Here is a 12,506-nt window from a genome sequence, read left to right on the forward strand (position 1 = left end):
CAAAAATAGCTGGAAAAACTCAGCAGGTCTGGCAGCATCTGCAGAGAGGGACACAGTTAACGTTTCGAGTCCATATGACTCTTCAACAGAACTAAGGAAATATAGAAATGTGGTGAAATATCAGCTGCTGGAGGGGGGGTGGGACAGGTAGAGCTGGATAGAGGGCCAGTGATAGATGGAGGCAAAGAGATTGCCAAAGACGTCATGGACAAAAGGACAAAGGGGTGATGATGGTGGCGATATTATCTAAGGAATGTGCTAATGGTGACATTAAGGGTAACAAGCAAGTGACAGATGGCCCTAGTGGGGGTGGGGTGGGGCGAAGGGATCGGGATAGGTTAAAAGGTGGAGATAAAACGATAGATCGATATAAATTTAAAAATAGGTGGGAAAAGAAAAATATATTAAAAAAACTATTATTGGAAAAAGGGGGGATCGGAAAGGGGGTGGGGATGGAAGAGACAGTTCATGATCTGAAGCTGTTGAACCCAATGTTAAGTTTGGAAGGCTGTAAAGTGCCTAGTCGGAAGATGAGGTGCTGTTCTGTTGAAGGGTCATGAGGACTCGAAACGTCAACTCTTTTCTTCTCCGCCGATGCTGCCAGACCTGCTGAGTTTTTCCAGGTAATTCTGTTTTTGTTTTGGATTTCCAGCATCCGCAGTTTTTTGTTTTTATTTGTGCTGTTCCTCCAGTTTGCGTTAAGCTTCACTGGAACAATGCAGCAAGCCAAGGATGGACATGTGGGCTGGAGAGCAGGGTGGTGTGTTGAAATGGCAAGCGACAGGGAGGTCTGGGTCATGCTTGCGGACAGACCAAAGGGTTCTGCAAAGCGGTCACCCAGTCTGCGTTTGGTCTCTCCAATGTAGAGGAGACCGCATTGGGAGCAGCGAATGTAGCAGGCTAAATTGAGGGAAGTGCAAGTGTAGTGCTGCTTCACTTGAAAGGTGTATTTGGGCCCTTGGACAGTGAGGAGGGGGGGAGTAAAGGGGCAGGTGTTACACCTTCTGTGTTTGCATGGGAAGGTGCTGTGGGAGGGGGTTGAAGTGTAGGGGGTGATGGAGGAGTGTACCAGGGTGTCCAGGAGGGAATGATCCCTGCGGAATGCCGCCAGGGTGGGTGATGGGAAGATGTCTTCAGTGGTGGCATCATGCTGGAGTTGGCAGAAATGGAGGATGATCCTTTGAATGCGGAGGCTGGTGGGGTGATAAGTCAGGACAAGGGGGCCCCTATCATGGTTCTGGTAGGGAGAGGAAGGAGTGGGAGCGGATGCGCGGGAGATGGGCCAGACACGGTTGAGGGCCCTGTGGGTGGAAAACCTGGGTTAAGGAAGAAGGAAGACATGTCAGAGGAACTGTTTTGGAAAGTGGCATCATCAGAACACTTGCGACGGAGGCGAAGGAACTGAGAAAATGGGATGGAGTCCTTACAGGAAGCGGGGTGTGAGGAGCTATAGTCAAGGTAGCTGTGCGAGTCGGTAGGCTTGTAATGAATGTTGGTGGACAGTCTATCACCAGAAATTGAGGCAGAGAGGTCAAGGAAGGAGAGGGAAGTGTCAGTGATGGACCATGTCAAAATGATGGGAGGGGTGGAAACTGGAAGCAAAATTAATAAATTTTTCCAGGGACATCTTTGGCAATCTCTTCTTTGCCTCCACCTATCACTGGCCCTCTATCCAGCTCTACCTGTCCCAGTCCCCTCAACCAGCTTATATTTCACCACATTTCTATATTTCCTTAGTTCTGATGAAGAGTCATATGGACTCGAAAAGTTAACAGTGTTCCTCTCCACAGATGCTGCCAGACCTGCTGAGTTTTTCCAGCTATTTTTGTTTTTGCCCCAGACTTATCTTGTTCCGCGATCCATCGAGCCTTCTTCTTGGGACAGGCTGCACTCCTGGCAATGCCCACTAATGTGCTCTTGGTGCTGCCGGGACTGCCAGCCAATCGGATTGGTCAGCAGCTCCTCAGACCAGGAGTTCCCAGTGAGGGGCGGAAGTTTCACTGCCAGGCAATCTAGCCCCCCTGCAGCGGGTTATGACAGCCAGGCGGGCTGGTGTGGAGCAAGTCGGCTTCCCGCTGACTCTGCTTTAATCAAAGAGATTGATCAGATAGTCAAATGGAAGAATCCAGAACATAAGGACAAAACTTCAAATGGATAACCAATCCAGAAAATAAGTTCTTCACGTGAATCATTGCTGAAATGCGGAGTGCAAAAGCCCAGAAGGACTTAGATGCAAAAACGATGGTAGTATTTAAAAGGGATACAAATACTAGAGAATGGGTGGGGAATTGGAATGAAAAAGATGGAGCTGCCATGAATAGCAGGGTAGGTTCAAAGAGTCAAATTAACTATACCTAGTTCTATGTTCCGACTCTGAACTATTTCAATTATGAGTTTCATGAACTTTTTCCCCCAGGCTAACGTTTTCCTCTGTATTCCTAACGACACTGAATCCTTGCTGGGATATGGTGCTTTGGCCAGTCCTAAGCGGCCATTATAGAGAAGGGAGCTTTGACATGTATCACAAGTGGGTTATTCATCTGCAGCTTTAAGATCCTCATCCTATGTCCGTGTGCAAATACGTTTACAGCAGGGTTGCTGGACAGTGATTAGCAGCAGGATTTTCCTCCCTAATCCAGAGATACTGAGGTTAATCCATTCCCCAGGTGAGTTTAGCTAACAATGCAGATTGGGAGCAAACCCAGGACCTTTCTGCTCTAAATGGCTTTTCTGTTTGCTAAATGAACCCACTGAACTACTGGAAAAACTTTTACATTTGAATTGATTAAAGTTTAACTTTGAACCTCTTCAGTGTTAACTGAGAAACAGGCAGTGGCCAGTTGTTTGTGGTGCTCTGAGTTTTGTTTTCACAGAAAGATAAGGAGACCCAGCAATGTCATTCAGTTGTGCCAGACCCACTCTGCTGTTAGGAGGTACTGGTCTCAAACCAGCACCCAAAGTATAACAAGGCACATTTTCTGCAGGACTCCCACTACATAGAAATGGTACCATTTCAGATCCTATATGTGTTAGTGCGGTCTAGTACCGCATATCACCTCCCTTACATTCTTTTGGAGAATTTAAAAAACACATTTTAAAAACAGATTACATTCAGAAAACAAACCAAACAACCTCTATAAATTAAAGGAAATCTTACTGCATACCCACAATCAGACTCAATTTAACAATCATATCTTTGGTTAAAGAAAAATATTTACTTGGGTCTATTTATCTGACTTATTAAGTCGATAATATATATGTCTTTAGATAAAGTGATGACCACAGTTCATTAATATGCTAGAGACCCCTTACCCTGGTGTGGGTGTTATCTTCCTCCCAAAGCGTAAAGCCAGCACACATTACTTCACTCCTGACAAGGTCCTTAGTTGGTGGGGCTGCAGGGAGACTGACCGATCGGAGCGCTATCAGATATGGATCTCTAGAAAGAAAGTTTACAACAGCAGATTGAATGCTTCTATCTGTACTGAATTGCATTGTAGTAGGGTGACAAATTGGGACATTTCACTCATCATTTGATTCTTTAAAGCCAGCAGTCAACCAGAAGATTAAGTTATGACGTAAGTTAGGAATCTTAGAATAAAAGTTCCAACACTACAACCTAGGTTTTCCATTCGGCTATTAAAGCCAGTATGGTGTTTGGGGAAAACTTGTGCCTCCCACAAGCTGTACTCTGGTCCCAGATTCCAGCCTGGGGGTCACCTGCATTACCTGGGCAGGCTGTCCGGCCTCCACCAGGCAGTCTGCTTGGAAGGGCAGCAGAGATTGCCTGTGACATGCCTTGGAGACTCGCAAAATAATTTGGCAGGTGGCCATTTTTAAAAGCTTAATTTTTGTTTTTTAAAACAATTCTTTGTTTTAAATTTTACAATTTAGCACTTAAACCTAAACAAGCTGTTGTTTACCGGCTTGTTATAATACTTGGAATTTTGTAACTATTTACTGCTAACAAAATGCAAACTATTGTTAAAGGTACAGGGTGACTTGACCTGACCATGGAAGGGTATAGAATGTTCTATACTGGAGAAAAATCTGCCAGCATGGCAGATGTCACAATTCTCCCCATTCTGAAAAAAACAGGTGGTCAAGAATATGTCACATTCTGAGATGTAACCAACCTCGGTATAAACAGAGGTTAAAAAAAAATGTGGAGGTTCACTTCACAGGTTTGGAACATCTAAAGTTTAATCCTGAGCATTGATAAGATTTTAACATCTGTTGGGGTGGATAAACTCAGGCGCAGGAAGTTAAATACCAGGTTGTATAGGATAAAAGAGAGAACCTAGATGAGAACTATCAGCTGCGGCTGTGTATTGCTGATAAAAGTTAATAAAAGAAATAGGAACAAGGGAGCCAACTGGCTGAGAGGTTGTTTCGTGCAGCTGGCCAGCATGGACTGGGGACCAGAACAAATAGGCCCAAGGCCACCCATATACGGTGTTGAACTTCAGTAACATCAAATGAACAAGCTGCAGACGCCTGCCGGATGTCCCCAGCTCAATGTGGAAAACTATTTGAATTTCTGGGCTGTTGCATTTTGGCAAGTGGGAAGCAGTCAGGAGAGGGTGAAAGTGGTTCCCCACATCAGCCCGTGGTTTTAATGTGGAACCACAGGGAGCACTCCTGCACCTCCCAACTCCACATTCAAGTAAATATCTTTTAAAACGTACCTTTCTGGTACCGGGCAGGCGGCACATAGACCTGGTTTTCCTGAAGACCCAGATGCACAGAGTAATGGGAGTACAAGCCTTTGTAGCATAGGCTGCAGCATTTGGGCACAATGGCACGGATTTTGTAGTCAGTGATGAAGGGATGTTGCTCGCCATACAGTACGCTTTGAAATCAGGCATCTTTTATCCAGGACAGCACCCTTTACAGGGGAGGTGTGAGCAGGGCAAGAGACAGTGAGGCTCTTCAACCAATCAGATTGAAGAATCCTCACTGAGCCATGCATGTTTTAAATCAGGAATCATAAATCAGGAATTGGAGGTCTAGTGGTGCAGTGGGTAGCCTCCCTGCCTCTGAGCCAGAAGCTCTGGGTTCAAGTTCAACTATAGGACTTGATGTATTCATAATGAGGCCAAACAGGTTCAGTATCAACTTGTAAACCTTTCCAACATGCCAGGTGGTAAGAGCGAGAGAGATTCCTGGTCAGCCATGAGATGGAAAGAAATTGGAGCCTCTACCATCACTATCCATAGCTCCACAACTACAACATGCACATATAAGATTCTGTTGCCACAGCAACCTGGACTCCTTGGGGGGGCCAGTTGGCTGAATGGCTAGCATGGATCAGATTGATGCTAACAGCATGGGGTTCAATTCCAATTCTGGGTGGGGTGAATTTGGGACCTGCCTCCTTGCCCTGCCCATGGTGGAGATTCTGGCACTGTGAATCTGACCAACCTTCAGGCAGAAAGCTCAAGAAGAAGAAGAAACCAGGAATTATAAATTAGATTTAAACCATGTACGGAAAGGAAAATAAAGATTGGGAAAGATGCAACTAAGACAGAGAGAGATAAAAGTGGTAGACAGAAAAGGTTAAAAATTTTTTAATTTTTTGAAAAAAATCTAATAATTGAATTCTTAACAAATAAAAAGCCACACTTTTAAAATTTTCAGGGCCAGAGAGGTTGTTTGTAAGTAATTATCACTTATCATATCATGAATAATTCACTTATACCTGAATGCATCAGCTGTAGTTTTTTCTGGTGTATTTAATGGGTAACTAGTGGTTAAGTCCCCCAACTTAATGGCCTACATTGATTTCAATGCCGAGTCGATGGCCAGGATTTTTCAGTCGGCATGCAGGGGTGCGCCCAACATGCTGGCGCATAAAATGACATGCGATGTCAGGTGTGTGTCCCAAAGTCATCACGTGGTGGGGACGCGCCAGAGTCAGCTACGCACCCGCTGATAACTGATAGGCCTATTAAGGCCATTGATGAATTAATTCATGTCACTGTTTATACTGCCTGTCCTACCTTAAGGTTGGCGGGCAGGCGAAAAGGCCAAGCAGCCTTTTTAGGAAACCACATCCACGAGCAGGATGAGGTTTCCTAAAGCTTTTACTATTTAAATAAAAATTTTATATGAAAAATAGAAACACAGTTACATGAGGAGACATGTCTCATTAGATTTTTAATTTCTGTCAAAATGTTTTTACAAACCGCTTCAAACTCCCTGAGCACCGTGCCTCAGGGAGACTGAAGCACTCTTGCGCGCACATGCGCAAAAGAGCACTGGCCCCGACTCTCCCTCCTCCCCCCACCCACACAGGTAGCACTGAGCGCTACTGCTCGTGTATTGCACTGGGCCGGCCTTAATTGACTTGCCCACGTAAAATGGCAGCATGGAGCCAATCGTGGTCGGCTCTGTGACCACCCCCCTCCACTCCCAACGAGCCTGCCCGACGTGGGAAAAATTCTGGTCTATCAGTTAGGTGCTATTATAGTGCAACCTGTGCAGCAGCAGAGTAACCCAGACAGCAACTTTTGGATTTTCATGTTTAACTGCATGTACGTATTCTGCAAGTTGCTGTCAAACGCATCCATAACAACAGTGATAGCTGTTAGTCTCACTGTTATTCCCAATGCAAAATCCAGGCCATTGTAATTTGTGGAGAGGAGGCAAGGTAGCCAGCTAGGAAAGCATTTGAGAAATGAAACCTTACAGTGATACGAGATGTGAATGTTCAATCAGCTATAGAAAGACAGGGGATGTGTAAGCTGGGCAGTCATGTCAGTAATGTGCTGCTGGACATCTGTGGCTGACAAGCACAAATATTGCTTAGAGGGAAATGAAAGTCATTTTGTCTAAATTAAAATAACCTGAACTCATGAAAATCTCAAAAATCTGCTTTCCTTGGGAGAATGAGTTTAAAAAAGTAACCTACTTAGGCATATCAAAAACATGAAGTGAAATTACCCATCAGTACAAGGCACTCTACGAGATGCCAACAAAACAAAGTCTTGAAAGTTGCTCCCCTTGCTGACAGAAGGGGAGATCACGTGATAGATGACATCATCCTCATCCACCTTTTGTATCAACTTAAATTTCCTCGGAAGAAACATAAAAAGATTAGAGATGGTGAGAGTTAAGAACATAATAAATAGGAGCAGGGGTAGGCCATTCGGTCCCTCAAGCCTGCCCTGCCATTCAATAAGGTCATGGCTGATCTGCCCCAGGCCTCAATTCCTCTTTTGTGCCAGCTACTCAAAGCTCTCAACTCCCCGATATTTCAAAAAGCTATCTACCTCTAAATATTTTCAGCAATCGAGCCTCCATAAATCGCTGGGGTACAGAATTCCAGACATTCACTACCCTCTGGGAGAAGAAATTCCTTCGCATCTCAGTTTTAAATGACTGTCCACTTATTCTGTAACTATCTGCCCCTATTTGAGATTCCCCCACTAGTGGAAACATCTTCTCAACTTCTACTATGTAAAGCCCACCAACCCCCCCGCTCCCCCCCTCCCCCGCCCGCCCAAATCTTATATATAAAGGCCTAACTTGTTTAGCCGTTCTTGATAAGTCAACCCCTTCATCCCAGGAATATCAGCTTAGTGAATCTCTTTTGAACTGACTCCAATTCCAGTATATCCTTTCTTAAATACAGGGACCAAAACTGTACACAGTACTCCAGGTAGGGCCTCACCAAGATTTTCCTATTTTTAAACACCAATCCCCTAGCAATACAGATCAAAATCCCATTTGCCTTCTTAATTGCTTGCTGTACCTGCATGCTAACTTTTTCTGTTTCATGCACAAGAACACCCAGGTCCCTCTGGGCTGCCCTTTTTTTGGAGTCTCTCTCCATTTAAATAATAGTCAGCCTTTTGATTCTTCCTACCAAAGTGCATGACCTCACACTTTCTACATTAAACTCCATCTGCCAAGTTTTTCCCACTCACCCAACCTATCTATATCCCCTTGCAGATTCCTTATGTCCTCATCACAACATGCCCTCCCACCTATTTTTGTATCGTCAGCAAATTTGGATACATTACACACTGCACCCCTTCCTCCAAGTCATTAATATAGATAGTAAAGAATTGAGGCCCCAGGACTGATCCTTGTGGCACTCCACTAGTTACGTCTTTCCAACCTGAAAAAGACCCATTAATTCCAACTCTGTCTTCTGTGTGTTAACCAATCCTCAATCCATGCTAATACATTACCCCCAATACAGTGAGCTCCTACCTTGTGCAGTAACTTTTTATGTGGCACCCTATCAAATGCCTTCTGGAAATCCAAATACACCACATCTACCGGTTCCCCTTTATCAACTCTGCTTGTTATATCCTCAAAGAACTCTAGTAAATTTCTCAAACATGATTTCCCGTTCACAAAACCATATTGACTCTGTTTGATTGTGTTAAGCTTTTCTAAATGTCCTGCTATTTCTTCCTTAATAATGGACTCTAGCATTTTCCCAACGACAGATGTTAGGCAGACTGGCCAATAGGTTCTTGCTTTTTGTCTCCCTCCCTTCTTGAACAGGGGCATCACATTAGCAGTTTTCCAATCCGCTGGGACCCTCCCAGAATCCAGTGAGTTCTGGAATATTTCAACTAATGCCTCCACTATCTCTACAGCCACTTCCTTTAAAACCCTTGGAGATAAGCTATCAGATCCTGGTGACTTGTCTACCTTTAGTCCCATTAGTTTCTCAAATACTTTGTCCCCCATGATAGAGACTGTTACAAGATCTTTTTCCCATTAGCTCCTTGCTTATCTGATATCTTTGGAATGTTTGTAGCGTCCTCCACTGTGAAGACTGATGCAAAATATTGGTTTGAAGTATGTGCCATTTCCCGGATCACCGTTATCAATTCTCCAGTTGCATCCTCCAAAGGTCCTATGCTCACTTTAGCCACTCTCTTTTTATAGGCACGTAGAAGCTCTTGCTGTTTGTTTTTATATTTCTTGCCAATTTACTTTCATAATCAATTTTCTTCCTCTTTATTAGCTTTTTAGTCATCCACTGCTACTTCCTAAAAAATTCCAATCCTCTAGCCTACCACTAATTTTTGCCGCTTTGTATGCCTTAGTTTTTGATTGGATACTCTCCTCGTGGAGCCCTCCTTACACATTTCCATTATTTCCCGATTTATTCTTTATCCTACAGTGAGGCAACTCTTCGGGGGCCTTTAAACGACTCCCACCTGTGACTTCTTCCCCTTGCTATTCCTTATTTCCACCCAAACTGATTCCACATCGCAATCTATTGCACCTATATCACTACTCACACCACATTGATACCTTCCTTTATTAACAAAGCTACCCCACCTCCTTTTCCTTTTTTGCCTATTTTTCCATAACTTTGAATACTCTTGAATATTGAGTTCCTGGTGTTGGTCACCCTGCAATCAAGCAATAGCTATATACCTTTAATAGCTATCAAGTCATAATCATTTATTTCTGTTTGTGCTGTCAACTCATCTATCTTATTACAAATGCTGCGTGCGTTCAGGTAGAGTCTTCAGCTTTGACTTTTTAACCATTATTGCTCATTCTGATTCTTATTTCTGCTGCACTCTTCTGCTTATATTTTCTTGCCCTTCCTGTCACAATTTGATTATCATTCGCCTCTTCACTACCCTGCACCTCTCCTTTCTTTTTGATTTTTTAAAATCTCCCCACTAATTAGTTTAAAGTCCTGTCTACAAACCTAGTTATATGATTCGCTGGTCTCAGCATGGTTTAAATGAACCCAATCCCAACCGAACAGCTCTCTTCTTCCCCAGTACTAGTGCCAATAATGCCCCATGAATCTGAACCCATTTCTCCCACAATCCCAATCTTTAAACCACGGATTTACCTCCCTAATCTTTTTACCCTACACCAATTTGCACGTGGCTCGGGTAGTAATCCAGCGATAATTACCTTTGTGGTTCTGTTTTTTAATTTAGTCCCAAGCTGCTCGTGGTCCCTCAGCAGAACCTCTTTCCTAGTCCTACCTATGTCGTTGGTACCTATGTGGACCACAGCAACTAGATCCTTCCCCTCCCACTTCAGGTTCCTCTCCAGCCCAGAAGAGATGTCCTTAACCTTGGCACCAGGCAACACAGCCTTTGGGACTCTCTGTCTTTGCTGCAGAGAACAGTGTCTATTCCCCTAACTATGCTATCCCCTATTACTACTACATTTCTCTTTTCTCCTCCCACTTGAATGGCGCTCTGTACCACGGTGCTGTGGTCAGTTCGCTTATCCTCTCTGTGCCCTTGTCCATACCGGGAGCAAGAATCTCATACCTATTAGACAAAGACACTGGCTGAGGCTCCTCCAAAGCTAAATTTTGGATCCCAATACCTGCCTCACTCGCAGTCACACCCTCCTGTCCCTGACCACGGTCCAAATTTGACGTAATTAATCTAAGGGGTGTGAAACACAGTGTCCAGGTCACTCTCCCCCTCCCCGATGTGTTGCAGTGCCCGTAGCTCAGACACCAGCTCATCAACTCTGAGCTGAAGTTGCTCGAGTTTGTGTGCTTTTCTGTGTGCATGGTTGTTAATGGTATGGAACACACTTTCAGGTCTCACGATGAACCCACAGTATCAATCAGAATCGTGCAAAATCCCAATTTTTACAGATTTGAAGTAAAACACCTAAACCAAGGATTTTTTTAACTTCATATTTTAACTGTTTCGAACCCCTGCTCTCAGTGGTTTGAACCATTTCTCTTCATTACCTAAAAGATCCCCCAAAGAGAAATTCTTATTTCCTTTATAGAATCTTCCAGCACAGTAAGAGGCCATTCAGCCTGCAATTGCTCTCTGAAAAAAACTGTCCATTTTATTTCATTCCCTTGCCATTTCCTTATTCCCGATAAATCACTTCCCCTTTGAAAGCTGAAATGGATTTTTGCCTCTGGTCCTAACAACACTAGCATAAAATTATTTCTCCTGACATCTCCCCTTTGTTCTTTTGATGCTGACTTTAATGACTCAATGCCTGGGGGAAATCTTTCTTTCCCCCAACTTTCTATATGAAAACCCATTAAAGGGATAATAAATACACTCATCAAAATTTGATGTACTCCAAGAAAGGAATGTATTTGAGACAATAGTATGGAAAACATTTTTCTGCCAAGTCCCTTCTCTCCTTGAAGACTGCTAGAGTATGGTTCTACAGGTGTGGTTTCTCTCTAGTATCTTGACCAAGTGACTCGAGACAGCAACAAATGCCAATCGATTTGACTGTAAGTGGCATTTTGTTAAGCTCCATCTCAGTCTCACCAGGCATCTGCATGTGGTCTTTGACAGAAATTGCTAGATAGTGAGCACAAATGGAAAAAAACAGTTTGATTCTCTCTTTGCTAGTCCAAGAACAGTGGTGGACTGAAGCATAGCTAGTGCCAACCCAGCCGAAATCAGATGACTCAGTACAGAGCAGGGATCGAACCTGAGACCTCCCTGATCTACAGCAGCTACCACTGCCTTAGTCAAGTCAGCTGAGCCCTCAAAAGAATTTCACATTATGCTGTTGATACAATTTTTGCCATTCAGACACAAACAGAATCCACTCCATATCTGGCTACTATCGGCACCACCTGGGAGGAGCTGGGGAACAACTGGTCTCCCAGTGACAATACTCAGGACGAAACAACTTCTGCAGACCTGAGCTCCCAATACGCCATCAGTTCTATTCACATACAAACTTTGCCAACTTCTGGGCAATGTTGTGCTTTTATCAACCTCCTGCTAGATTCTAATGCTGCTGCCTCACGTACACCTCTCGATCTTTTTACTCCTCTTGACCTTTGCCCACTACAACACAGCTTATTACAACCTGAGGGAGAAGGGAGGAAAATTAATTTTAAAATTGGAGACAGTGCTAAAGAGGGAGCATTTCATGTGATAATCTCTGTCCATCAGCCTGACAATTGCTGCCCTTTCAATGGGAGCCTTGATGCCCTTAACTTTCCTATTCAGTTTTGGCTGTGTGCAATGAACCGTGTCTAGGGCTCCTCTATCACACAAGAGACTCCACTGAATCTGCTGACACATTCTGACTTTTCATCAGCCATTTCAATATTACCTCACTTTCCTCAGACCTTGTTCTGCACAACTGCATGCAAAGCAGTATCTAAGACTGCATCCCATCCCTGATCAGTGACTTCAACAGCTGCCATCACTCAGCCTGAAAAGCATTTTGCTTTAAAAAAAAATCACAGTTTTGCTTTCCTCTTCACTGCAGTAGCTGTGTGGCCTCCTCAGCTCAACCATCCTCCAACTAAAGGCAATGCTTTTTTAAAATAGAGCTCTGACCTATTCCCTCGATCACGCAACAAAACATAAGTTGGCATGCATCCAAACAGAACACATAAGTGGATTGAGTGAGGAAATACTATTTGACCCATCCTGCCCACTCCTTCCACTAATCATGTATAATCTATCCCATCACAAGTACCATATAATTCCAGAGAGAAATTTCTGTAAAAATAATTCTTTGATCCCTGATATAAATGGAACAAAACTCCAGAA

General features: G+C 43.8%; 1 protein-coding gene across 3 annotated transcripts in view; it reads right to left on the reverse strand.

Moving 5' to 3' along the window:
• The window catches only part of acot11a (acyl-CoA thioesterase 11a), a 107,097-nt gene that overhangs the window by 2,578 nt on the left and 92,013 nt on the right, over window positions 1–12,506 (reverse strand). For all 3 annotated transcript variants that reach the window (XM_041208123.1, XM_041208121.1, XM_041208122.1), the window contains exons 15-16: window positions 6,946–7,077; window positions 3,313–3,439 (exon numbers count right to left, since the gene is read on the reverse strand). In XM_041208123.1, the coding sequence (XP_041064057.1) occupies window positions 3,313–3,439; window positions 6,946–7,077 (259 nt within the window). The remainder of the gene's footprint in view (window positions 1–3,312; window positions 3,440–6,945; window positions 7,078–12,506) is intronic.

Source organism: Carcharodon carcharias, chromosome 16, assembly GCF_017639515.1.
Source record: "Carcharodon carcharias isolate sCarCar2 chromosome 16, sCarCar2.pri, whole genome shotgun sequence".
Taxonomy (NCBI): Eukaryota; Metazoa; Chordata; class Chondrichthyes; order Lamniformes; family Lamnidae; genus Carcharodon; species Carcharodon carcharias.